General features: G+C 37.9%; 1 protein-coding gene across 1 annotated transcript in view; it reads right to left on the bottom strand.

Moving 5' to 3' along the window:
• Window positions 1–639: 639 nt before the first annotated feature.
• Window positions 640–14007, bottom strand: part of LOC140158538 (transcriptional repressor p66-beta-like) — a 30034-nt gene continuing 16666 nt past the window's right edge. Inside the window, 6 exon segments of the mRNA XM_072181660.1 lie at window positions 640–2217; window positions 3935–4117; window positions 7921–8292; window positions 8294–9089; window positions 9918–10826; window positions 13686–13805. Of these exon segments, the coding sequence (XP_072037761.1) occupies window positions 2083–2217; window positions 3935–4117; window positions 7921–8292; window positions 8294–9089; window positions 9918–10826; window positions 13686–13805 (2515 nt within the window). The 3' untranslated portion in view covers window positions 640–2082.

Raw genomic sequence — 14007 nt, 5'->3', positions numbered from 1 at the left:
AAAAGATTCATTTGGTAGAATTGTTTAGATCATAAACTAATACCTTCGTTAGCCAAATCCAAAATTTACTACTCGCGAATCTGTGCTTTCGCCAAGTCTCGCGGTTAAAGCAGTGGACCAGTTCAGTGATTAAGCCATCAGCCAAGTTGGCGAAAGCTCAGATTTGTGAGTAGTAATTTTTGGATTTGGCTAACAAAAGTATTAGTTTAAGAGACCATTCTGGTTTTAAGCCCTCAGAAGATTCTTTCACAAAACTTTGCTGATGTAGGCCCAGTACAAAAATATGCGAGTGCAGTCCTGACTGGTCGATTGACTCATGAGGTACAAGTTGCCTTGCGCATAACCAAACAATTTTTATGCAAAAATCTGGACATGTACATGCGCACATCAGCAAGTGTGAAAGGTCTGTGTTGTATAACAACAAGCTCGTTGCTCTCCCTGTGCTTGACTGTGGCACTTCAACATACATCAAGTGATTACATGTATATGATATAAAAATATTTCAAAAATTCTTCCATTTTTTTAAAACATGAATTAAAAAAAAGAAGAGAATAACTTGCAAATAAATAATATAATTACATTTGTTTTGCTAATCATTTGCAACCTGTGAGTAGACAAAATTTGCTTTGCAAGTGAGTGAATTATAAGTTCTACCATTTCAGAAATGTGGCAATAGTAGTAGTAATAAAAAAGCTTCTTGAACAATTTTATCCAAGAGTTGGGGGAGATACATGAGATACAAAACTGCATCAATGTGGTCCTTCCTAACCTAGATCAATACAGAAGTGCTGTGACATTTGAAAACTACTGTAGCATGTACATGGGTATCATGCAATGCCAACTCAATGTGGTTCATTTCAAGACATGGTAAAAGTAATGCCGAGATCTAGCATTGTTCTGTATTCATCACACAGTGCAGTATCATGGTACATAGAGAACACATGTTTATTGTGTGATGCTTGCTAGTGAATGCTGAAAAACAAGCATTCTCTAAAAGTGACGGCCTCCAGAAAATATGCACGCACAGAATAAAATTGTTGCAGAGTATGGGTCTCACCACGCCAGGGATGCCCTAAACATATGCGTCCAACAGAAACATGGTAACTGCACAGAATCAATTCACCCAGATTCTGGAAGAATGTTGTAATTACATAATTTTCTCAGTCGTTAACCAACCCAGAATGCAATGACTGAGGGAGGGAGGGAGTCAGTCAACATGATATACCCATTTAGATGCAATGCAGGCCATGGTTATACCCACATTGCTGTAGATTTAATCTCATCAAGATTACCCCAGAATCAGCTTCCTAGATTGCATAACACTAACCTTTCCTTTTTGATCAATTCACTGACCTGAAAACACACATTAGGGTCAAGCAATTCTATGGCATTCAATTAGTGCTTTGAAACTAAGAAGCTCAATTTTACCATATAAAAGAGGATTTTAAAATTAATTGTTTGAAATTTGTGTACTGATAAGTTGTCTGGTCTTGGTAAATAACCATCAATTCATTATTTAGTTTTGGAAAAGTGGTAGCTGTTTTGACCTAGTAGTAACACATCTACCAATTATATTTGTTACTGCAACACCACAAAACTACCAACAGGTATATCAAATCTTTAGTCTTAGTAAAAGGTATTTTGCATCCAAAAACACAGTAAATCCAGGAAACAATAGGGTTGCCTTCCACGCTTACACATTTCTGCTGCGTTGCCAAATCTTTACACAAGACAAATTTTTAAAACTTTGGATTGATTCTTCTTTGTGAACTAGGAAGCTGGGTGGGATAGACATACATTACAGATGGAACTTGATCTCATCTTACAAGAATCCATTTGGATACTTCAAATATCTTTGTGAAGCCACTTTAAATTTTGGCAGAAGAACTTCACAAAAGATTGAGATTCTCATTCCTTACAATATAAATAGGTTTATTGAGATTATGAACATAAAATCTATAGAAGAATTTTTCGGCGAGAACAGATCCTGCAAGAACCTCTGTAAGAGTGAATTCTTAGGGATCTGTGAATCACAGAAATTTCTAGCCCTGATACACAAGATTTTAGGATGAGAGGTTTTTCCTATCGTTTCCATGACGACATACTTGAACCAGATTTTGAGGAGATCATGTCCAAGAGGTATTCACGTTGTCGGTCAGAGGCAGTGACCATTGCGGGATGTCCAGAAATAAACTGTTGCTTGGGTATCATCTGAATCTGCTGGGGTAAATACAAAAAAAGTTTTAGTAAGATATGTTGCTTCATGATTTTGTGTGTAGGGGTGAGTGTGTGACTGTGGGTGCATATACCATACCTTGTGTTGCTTCAAGTTTAGAAGTAACATCATTAGATGTTTGAGGCTGTGTTGCTTTGAAAGGCGGGCAGTCCGGCACTGTTCTCGAAATCACAGCATAATACACATGCGTGCTAAGACCGCACAATCGGAGCACTCTTTCACATACAGAGATACATTTTACTACCAAACTTACAGCCACGCGAGGTATAAGTAGATCTAGCAAATTTTACCAATTTGAAATTTTTACCATTTTTGAAATTCAAACATGCAAGTGACAGTATGGATTAATATGAATATTGCTTTCCAATAGTTATAAACATCTGAGTAATTTTAGCTTGTCTCCAAGCTCACATAAAGCATAAATGTGCCAATGCGCGCATAAATGTGCCAATGCACGCATAAATGTGCCAATACGCGCATAAAGGTGCCAATGGTATAAGCCCATGGTGCCATCTTGGATATGCAAATGATGGTAACATGGCCGCTCATATCATGGTGGCCATCTTGGATGTACAGAGAATGGAACATACCCATTTATGGGTTGTGAGCAGGAAGTGTTAAGGGGGTACTACACCCCTCAATAAATTTGTGTCTATTTTTGCATTTTTCTCAAAAACTAATAACACACTGGTAACAACAGTTATATATTATAGGGGCAAGGAATCCAATTACTACACTGGAATTTCAGAGACCCAAGAAAAGCGGTTTATTTATGATAAGAAAGAAGGTACCGCTAGGATGTACCTCATTTTCTATCATATATACTGAACTGCTTGTAATTGGATTCCTTGCCCCAATAATATACATAACTTTTGTTACCAGTGTGTTATTATTTTTTGAGAAAAATGTAAAAATAGTCACAAATTTACCACAGGGGTGTAGTACCCCCTTAACACATCATTTAGTCCAATGTGACAACAGTTTGCAGATAAGTTTTAATTTTTCTCTTTAATATTTTTTTTGTTTTGATAGCTTTAAAATTTGACATATATATGCTATTCCATTAGATGACAGATAACGGATTAAGTCTTGATAACCATACAATGGGAGGTTTACATGATGTGTTAGTGACCAGAACATGTTGTAAACCTATTAAAATGCTGCTTTTTCCAGTATTTCATTTGTATTGTTTTTTATGTGATGTATTGCTGTTTTGGGTTGCAACAGAATCGAAGCCTGATTTGGAAATTAAATTAAAAGGGCACCTATTAGCAGTAACTACATCACATTATAAAACAAAAATGAAAATCATAATTTATCCCATAGTATGTCAGATGTATTTGTAAGGAAATCTCAGGTTTTTTAAACGAGACATGATCTGGTCCATGGAGGCCAAAGGCAGCAAATTTGAAATTAGACAACGGTAATAATATGGAATAAAAAAACAGTAATTATATATACATAAGAAAATACTAAAATAGACATCACAAAACTCCACAAAGTTCTATAGAACCAAGTATGCTAGACCTTTGGTGTTTTCAGTATATGGTAGCCTAAGGTAATAATTATTGTATAAGGTAATAATTATTGTACTCAATTTTCAAAATGCATCCTTTGGTCTCCGTGAACCAGATCATGTCACAAATGTGCACTGTGCAGAAACAATAAAATTCTGATACTCACTCCACTTCGACTCACCCCAGCTATGTTAACTCCACCTACTCCGCCTACTTGTGGTATATACGCATAGGTGATTGGCTGCATGTTCCTCTGTGGGGGCGCTGGATTGAGTACTCGTTGCCTGGGAAGTTGTTGAATGACCTGGATGCCATGGTGGCCTGACTGTTGTTGTAGCGACTGGTGGGAGTGAGCTAGTGGAACCTGCATAAGGGAGTGGAGTAAAGTTAGTAATAAATTAAAAATGTAAATGTGATAATTATATTCCGCAATAACATAACTCTTCATGCACACATAATTGAAGTCTTGGCCTGATTATTATCATGATTAATACTGAATTAGCAGTGCCCAAAATTGTTATTGCATGCCTGTAACTCCATAAAGTGAAATGAGATGAGGCTCTCCAGTTATACTGCAGTCCATTGTGACACTATCCCAGACTGGTGGATAATAGTTTCAATGACATTTTTCTGGTATACAAATATCAGCTGTCTGTGAGTGTGTAATGGTCAAAATAAAATCAATGTGAAAAGGAAAATACATCTATCACTGTATGATTATATTTCAACATTACATGTACATAAATTTGAGCCAGTTAATATTTGTTTTATAAATATCAATCATACTTATCAATCTCAAGTTTTCAAGAATATTTTATAATCATTTACTGTTACAGAATTCATATATGAAGAGCTTATTTCCAAACCGTGTTAAGTCCACCCACCTTCAAAATTGAGATTTTGATGAAAATGGGTAGTGAGTAACTAGGGCTATCCAGCAATGTGTGTGTTTTTTCCAAAATTAGTCAAGTTCAAATATTGACACACAAAGTATCGATTTTTTCCAAAACGTGTTAAGTCCAATCCAGTTTTGTAGCAAACTGTGTTAAGTCCACGAACACTGCCCTTGTGGGCAGCTTGTAGGCAAGTAGCACGGCATAGGGCTTCCAATAGTTTATCGCCAAAGTTCTGCATGATTGATAACACTGCCTTGCTTTGCGTCTTCGTTCTTGTTTGGTCCTGAGACTAGTAGTAATACCTGAATTTGGTCTGCATAAAAAGTTGTTGTTGTTTTTTGGGTGTTTTTTTTAAATATTAGTAGTAGGGATGCCCACTCTCAATACAGTTTCCACTAGAACGGTTTTTCATTTACTGTGTGCGTGCACTCACACACGTATTGTCTATGGAGAAACTGATCGATACAAGAAATCCCAGGCATGTTAAATGGCGTACATACTTGTTTTGATCCAAATGTAGGCCTATATCAGGGTGTTTCAAGAAATTCCTGATTCCACCAGAAAACATTCACCAAACTTTTTCCTGTTTAATCCGTAAATAGAGAGGACCTTCCTGCATGAAGAGATCAACTTTTTTAATGAAAAATTTAATGAGATGAGAACTACAACAGGTTGAAGTGACACCATTCCGTGCATCAGGTGTTCAAACGCAATTATCTCCGAATTTGGAGTGAATCAGACAAGCAAACTTACATACTCATAAAATTTAACTATTTATGAAGACAAAATGTGTAGGATGTTAAGAAATTTAAGAATGTTTAAGCCACCGCATGCCCATCTCAAATCATGCACTTCCCGTGCACTTCTCACTACCATGTCCATTTCATAGGGAGTATAAAACCGGGACCATCATGGCTTCCATGCACACAGTGTATTGCTCAATGTAGTAAAGATAACCTTTGAGTTGGAGCAAATTACTCAAAATTGGTAGTGATTAATGTTACCAAACTTATGCCATGATGAAATATAATAATTTTTGAAGATAAAATGTGCTGACCTTAAAAGATTGAACAATGTTTAAGACTACCGCTTTTCATTTGAAATAACGCACTTATTGTTCATCTCCTCTATAGAGATATTTTCCATGGCGGCCATCTATGATCATGCTTGAGGTTTCAACAAACAAACCATGGGTTTTGAGGTCTTATAGTTTTTGTTGTATGTCAACAAAATCGATTAAATTTTCAGGATGATCTTATTTTCATGTTGTTATAAGCAAATATAATGTTCCAGATAAGATAGTTAATAAATACATTAAGAAAAAGTACCTTAAAGTTGCACTTTCTGTTAGTATTCCTTTTGGACTTTAACTTTTAACATGTTCTAGCAGCCCTATATAAAACCGTGACACTCGAAAAGGCCATATCTCTGGAATGAAACGTCCGATTAAGATTATTTAAACGCCAAAATGTTTCTTTCATCAATTCCCATCCAATAAGTTAGGTCTGAATCAATTTAAAAGTACTTCAATTTTTAGTGGACATGCCTATTAGTAGGCCTATGTTTATATGGGATTTGATAGATACCTCCAGAAAGACATGAACAGGGTGGGAGAGGGAGAGGTTGTGATGGTAGAATTAATGTTAGAGGATGGTGGTAGAGTTAGTTTTTGATATCATTATTTTGTATGATTATCAAAATGTGCTACAGTGTGAAATTCAAGGTATTACTTTTAAAGTTAAAGGTGTAAAAAACTTACGACTGTCAATATGAGATTAGGGTGGCAGCATGGGGGGAGGGGAAAATTGTGATAATGTGATAAAACAAGTAGATATTTCAGGTCATCACTTATTGTCAGTGAAATGATGTTTATTCAATTCTGAGAAATGCAATACAACTAAGTTTTGAATTTTGAACGATTTTAAACGTCAAATTTTGGTAAAAAATGGACGGGAGGAGGGGGTTCAAGATGCAAGGTGTTTTGTGGCAAAATTGTGTTTTATAGTAGAGAGAATCACATTTTGTATGCTTGTAATAAATTTGTTATCTTTTAAGACTAGTTTGAGAAAAATATGGCTAGTTCTGTGTTACAGATACTGTCTTTTGTGTCAAAATGTGTTAAGTCCATGCCAGAAATTGCATTTTGTGTCAAAACGTGTTAAGTCCATGCTATTTTTAAAACAAATTAATTCATTTAAAAAAATTAAAAGTCTCTAGATTTTAACTTAACATGTTTTTATGGTCCTATTATGTCACCTTCACTTCACTGTAATTTTATAGAAATCAAACTTTTTTTCATTGCCATAAAGAAAATTCCTGATATTCGTCAAAGTGAATCTTGTGGACTTAACACGGTTTGGAAATAAGCTCTTCATATTTGTAACTAAATTGGCCACACAATGCAGAATTGCAGATACAAATCCTGCTATGAAGCTATCTCTGCACATGTGCGACAAGCATACCGTACTACGTATACTCGTATAGCTAAGGTAAAGGGGAAAAAATTAGCTGTCCATTGATATGCAACACCATATGAACATGTCACAAATAATCTGAGATCTAGATGCTTGAAAACACTTTCCAAACTTTTGTTGAGTAGTTTAGTTCATTGGTTGAATGCCATTGAATATTTTAACCATCAGTCACTGGTTTGAAATAATACATGCAAGTGTTTGATAGTTTTAACTCTCTCGATACTCATTTATGCCACACACTACTGATCCTTCACACCTTAGCCAGACACTGTCTGCATGTCACGCACAGGCAGGGTAGCAACTGCTTATTAGTGCTACTATTTGAAACATGAATTAGCCTAGACCTGTATTGGCAACTTGAGTGTTGTCACTGTTGTGTAAATATTCTCCCAATAATAATGAATTTATGTACGAGTGATAAAGAACAAATAATTATCTCAAAATAGAAGTAGTATCATTCAGTGAAAGATGACCTGACCTGACCTTACCTGGGGCTAGAATCTGTCAATTGATTCTTGCACAGACCCTTGTTCAATAATCAAATCTAATTCTTGTCAAAAGTTTTTGTTCACACAGCAGTGACTGAATGATTATCAAATTCTCACAAACCACCATTGCAATAATCAAGCATGATTCTTGCACTATGCAACAAAATTCTACCCCTGCCTACTACAAATGAGCTTGTGATATTGAACAATTGTATCTTTCACCATGTGATGATATTTGACCCATCACACTCATAGACAGTAAATTTTACTCAAGGGTTTATATCAACAAAGAATTGCATGCATACATACCTGTCTAACCTTATTCACTCTGGGTATATTTAGACTTGTTGAAGACGAGGAGGAAGCAGAGTGACTCTGCTGCATTCTCTGCTCAATTTCCTGCTCCTGCTGTAGTGCTTTCACAAATGCTGTCTTCAATCTGTTAGTATGCTCTGCTTTTAGAGCCTTCTTCTGGTTCGACACAATACAGTTCTCACACATAATTCCTTGTTTGCTACCTTGCTTCCAGATCGTTGTGAAGTCCGTCTTGCACTGCGCACAACGGAATGGAGCGATGTACTTGGGCTCTTTTTTGGTTTTGCCGTTTTGCTCCAAGTCTAATATTGTGTTAACAACCTCCTCAAGACCCACCAGGATTATGAACTCATTATTGGCTGCGCTTAGGCAGAAAATGGAGCTCGGGTGGGGGTGGCTTGGGTGGAGGGATTTGCAACAGAGTCTTCTCTAACTGTTTGCGAAGTGCAAGCTTGGCAGCAGCCTGCCTGCTTGCCGCCGATTGGGTTTCATGAGCCGCGTTTGTCGTTGATGACACACGCGCGTGCTGGGCAGTGTTCTGTATTGTACTGGACGTTGTCTGCGTCAGGTGGCCCGATGTAACCATGCGCATCATCTGATTTCGTTGATGCTGCTGTTGTGCATGAAGGTTGCTCATGTTACCCCGTGCCAGCACGAGAGGCGGCGGCCCACTTTGGATATTTCCATGCAGACCCTGTGTTTGTTGCATGTTACCTCGTATCAACTGAGGCATCTGCAAACGCTGCTGCTGACGTGCAAGCTCACTGGCTTGATTGCTCAGTTGCGGTTTAAGTTGCCCCGGACCATGGACAAGTGGTGGGGGTACCGCATTAGTGTTCTGTCCAAGTAACTTAGCTTCTGCATCTTCAGTATTATTTTCTTTTGGTTCCACTATGACAGGTTGAAGTTGACTCTGGCGCAGTTTCTTTAGCAGGAGTAATTTGGCTTCTTCGTTTCTCAATTCCTCATTCAAGCGTTTGATAAGATCGTCCCTGGCTTTTACCTGCTCCTCTGTGAGATGTTCCAGTGGATCGGTAGGCTCCGGTACTGGAGTCAGCGGCCTGCTCGAGTTGTCAGACTGGTTTGCTTCAGCTTGTTCTGGTACATTGCTGGAATTGTCATCAGAAAGCACAATAATGTCATCACTGCCTGCTTCTTTTTTCCTGTAAGAACATGCAAGCCAACAATTAGTATTGTTAATACTTGACACAGTTCTATGCATCTTATTTTGTTATTATACATTCATGCTAGTTTATTTCCCAGTGAGCTGATCATTATCAAAGGAGCATATCAGCACCAAATTCAGAATGCTCCAGGGCCAGAATATTGTCACCAAAACAAAAATCATTGGGTTGATACTTGCAAATCACAAGGTGCAGGATTTTAATGCAAGAATTTTGCAGAGAATCTCTACCAGTTTAGATCTACAGATCCTATCCTGCCAAAGTTCTTGTCCTGTCATTTTTTATCAAATATTTGGATAGACATTAACCAAGCACAAATATCTAAAATACTTCATATCTTTTTAATTCCTTCATTTCATTCCAATGTGAATGCTGCACCCTGAACAGATATTATTATTCAATGAATGCAGGGAAGGATTCTTTTGCATCATTTTGACTATACAAAGTACCCTCCACACCATAAGGTGCCAAGGAAACTCTATAGTTATATGCATGGTTTCTTTTCTATCTTCTATAATTTTCTTTCTACCATACATGTCAAGTCCTGCTATAGCATTTTCCACCCTGATGTGGCAGCAGTGACGTCAAAGCGTTGAGGCATCTGTTTTGCGCACGCATCTATGCATGTGTACGCCAGTACTTTGAGCGAACACTAGCAATTGCAGCTGTGCCCAATGAAATGTAGTTGACGTCACTACCACTTCAAGGTGGAAAATGCATTAACTACATTTTATAAGATGCAAGAGCTTTGCTGCATTTACACAAATGTATACTTTTCTAATTTGATCATCAAGTTTGATTACTTACCCATCTTTTAATTTCTCCTTGCTATCATCCTTGGATGCACTATCATCTTTGGATGCACCATCATCCTTGGATACACTGTCATCTTTGGATGCATCCTCATCCTTGGATACACCCTCATCCTTGGATACACCCTCATCCTTGGATGCACCATCATCCTTGGATACACTATCATCCTTGGATACACTATCATCCTTGGATACACCGTCATCCTTAGATGCATCAACATCTTTGGCTTCCTCTTTCTTAGATACATCCTCATCCTTGGATGATGCAGTGTCTGTCTTTGCATCACCATTCAGTTCCTTTTCTATATTATCCACACCATTGGTAGGCTTGGCACTGTCCTTTTCATCCTTAGTGTCCTCAACATCGACCTCCATCTTCTCATCATCATCCTCCTTTACTGAACCATCGTTTTCATTTTCTTTGGCATTAGAGTCACACAACTTTTCTCCTGATTTGACCAGCGAAGCAGTTCTCTCTTTATCAGAGTTTGATTCTGTTAGAGTTGAATTCACACTAGATTCTGACGCTTGTGTGTCTTTTGCTAATGAAGCATTGTCTGCTTCTAAAGGTTCTGACGGTTTCCCATTTTTGGGCTTTGAACCGTCCACCTCCATGGCTGTACTATTTTGACTATCCTCGTCTTTGTCAACTAATTCAGATTCCCCATGCGATGAGACATCTGCATCATTAGCACCATCTATACTAGGTGCCTTGCTGTTGTCTTTAGAACAGTCTACTGGTGAATCTCTACTTTTTGTTTCATCCAGGGCTCCATTGCTAGTGATGTGATCCTTCTTGGTGGAGTCATCGTCAGACACAGCTTTGTCAGCATGGCCTTTGTTGTTCACATTTGGTTCTTTACAATTAGTTGTGGTTTGGTCATCATCTTCATTCAGTCTTGCTCTGTCAATGATACAAAATTGGGAAAATGGTTATGAGGAAATAATGAAAAATTGAAAACTGCAACGATGAAATCAAGCGGGTGATGTGCGCCATTTAGCCCTCAGAAACCTGTGCCTGTGGCAAGGCAAAATAACATTGACGAGCGACACCTATTTTCTCCTAAGTGGCGCTCGTACAAAAGAGTCTCTGACACTCTCCGACCTATAAGCTTAACAAGTTTGACCATGTTGATGTAAACATTGTTTTAATATCATGAACGGCATGTCACTTCCGTGAAACTAGATATACATAAATATATATTATTATATTTAACTGCTTACTTTTGCATATTAATTAAGGCGAGTGCAATGGCAGGACCTGCATTTTCCCCGTTTTAGCCATTGAACTAAAAAAAAAACTGCTGTGTAATTCTCAATATTATCTTGTAGGGGTCAAGGAAGCCAATTATCACATCAAGTTCTTCCATACATGTAGGTGTTACGGTTCTTGAGTTAAAACATAAAAACAAAAGTTTTGCCAGGGAATTTTTTCCCCATTCTCAAAATAATCATTCACATGGAGCAGATATGACACCCCTTATTCCAAGCCTTGGTATCTCCTAAACAGAACCCAAACCAATCCTCTTGTGTCAGCTAGAATTATTTGCTTAAATATTTGAGTGCAAATCATTATAATTTCGCTTAGTTGCAGAATACAATACATAGTGTAGTATCACTTCCTCCTTTTGGTGCAATATTTTTGTGTTTGTGTTTCATCATTTTGATTTGACATGAGTAGAGGTATTTATTAAAAATTATCAGTGAGTGTGACCTTTCCAAACAAACAAGCCTAATGAAATAACATATAATGCACAATTACTAGTATTTCCACAAAATACACAAAGTTCAATTTCAAACCATAGCTGTAATAAATTATGTGAACTGTTAGAGTCATTAATTTCCCCCTTGAATTTGTACACTTATTTTTAAACATCAGTATCAATGAATTAATATATTGCGTGAAATGATTGATTGATTTTCATCTTTCAGAAATCAATTTGTCTTGTCGCACTGAAAAATTCTTTGTTCCATTTATTGATTTATGGTAGGTTTATTTATACATTTTTGTACATCATGTACATTGCTGCCATGCCATGGTAACTTGGGTCTTAATCACAACAAAATGGGGCATATTCCACCACTGACACTGATGCCTCTCCTATTTCCTTCCACCCTTGTACTAAGATCCATGACCATGATACTGCATGTAGTTAGAATCACATGTACATGTACATAGTACATACAGTTGTCCTGACTGTTTTCCATTGCAACCTCGTATAATGATGCAATATACATACATGTATACACAGAATATTTGTATCTGCAGGGGTGGGTGTGCGTAGGTCACGGTAGCTGTATACATGTGCACATTTATATTTATAGGATTTCACCTCCGAACGGTGACATAGTATGATACTTTATATTCCACCCTCCACGGCCTCCAGTGAACTGGGGACCATCCCTGCATTCTTATTATGTGCAACTGCAATGGGATTGCAAATATTAATACCTACAAATGCATTTGAGAGTGTCCCCATGGGTGATTAAAACCAATCAGTTCCCGGTTTTACAATGTCATAAAAATTGGGCATAATTTGTGTACGCCCCTGGTTAACCGTTGAAAGTTAGAAAGTAATGTCCCCATTTGAATATGGTTCTAAACCGCATCCTTGTTCACACAAGGTTCTAAACAGCATCCTTGTTCAGAGGTAATTGAAAGGGGAGTGTGAGTGTGGGAGAGGGGTGTGCATACATGTATATAGTGTATACATGTATACAGGTAATTCAATGTCAAATAAGGAATAGTCTCTGTGCAATGTGCCAAACAAAAATTTGCATTTTGAGCCATCTACATGTATGTACCTGATAGGCACTAGGTACCGTATAGGACACAGTTGCTGCATAGTACTATTAATATTTACAATAGAGGCTTGCATGTGACGTATCATCCCGTAAATATGGCGGACTACTCAAATGCATTCAACAAAAGCATGATTGCAATCTACCGTGACAGTTCGTCTCACACACATAGACCCTGCACTACGATCAAATAGGTTGATGACAACATTTGATTGAATGGACTGCACTCCGCCATAACTACGGTGAAGGACACTGGCTCAAATCCTTTGTTTGGAGCCAATCGATAATTTCATGCAGGGCCTCTATAAACATTACATACACCAAATGTCTATGTGTTATGTCAATGTCTTGAACATGTACGTCCCTGATTTATTCAGCACCAAAAACATGTATGTGTGTAGGGAGGGGTGCATATGTCTGTCTGTGTGGGTCAATGTTGAAATCAAGTCCACCTATGCCGAGCCCGGCTCTAGACGAGTCCAAGTCCATCGCAGTCCGAGTCCATGTCAAGTCCAAGTCTCAACCCATGTCCAGAATTGTGTACTCCAACACACATTGCATGCAAGCCTTGAAATAAGCAGGCGCTGGGAGCAAATTTGCTCTCGTAAGGCCACCAATTGCACCTGGTTCTTTTAAAATTCACATGGACCAGGAGCAATTTTCTAAAACAAATTGCTGCTGGTTCCAGTTTTGCACTTGATGCAGGAGTGCTGGTATGCTGTATTGTATGCACAAAAGGGTTTACCATTTGAAAATTGCTCTTGTTTCTTCAGAAATTGCTCCTGGTTCTTGTAAAATCCCAGTGAACCAGGAGCAATGTTCAGAAACAAATTGCTCCTGGTTCCAGTCTGCTTATTTCAAGGCATGATTGCATGCATGTTTTAGCACAATGCTCTGCCCCAATGGCATCCTCTATCCCTCGCCGATACAATATAGCAAAATTACAAACATAATAAAATACCTTTTTGGTGAAGATGCTGAATTTGAAGTTGCTTCTGGTTCGTCCCCATCAACACTCCGTACCCGTTTCACACTACCCGTGTGGGCCATTGCACCATCTTCTAGAGCATTATGGGTATTACTGTAACAGGAAAAGGGAAAAAAGGAAAATAAAATAAACCACTTTGCTTCAGAAAACCATCACTTGGAAGTGATACATAATAGTATAGCATAAGATTCATCCGGATTCATATGACTCTACATGTATAGATAGCTTTTCAACTCTTCTTGACCTTCCCTTAAAATCCTTATTACCTTTTTTACAGCCTCTAGAGCCAATATTA

The sequence above is a fragment of the Amphiura filiformis genome, chromosome 8 (genome assembly GCF_039555335.1).
Source record: "Amphiura filiformis chromosome 8, Afil_fr2py, whole genome shotgun sequence".
Lineage (NCBI taxonomy): Eukaryota > Metazoa > Echinodermata > Ophiuroidea > Amphilepidida > Amphiuridae > Amphiura > Amphiura filiformis.
This window is presented reverse-complemented; position numbering and strand designations above follow the sequence as displayed.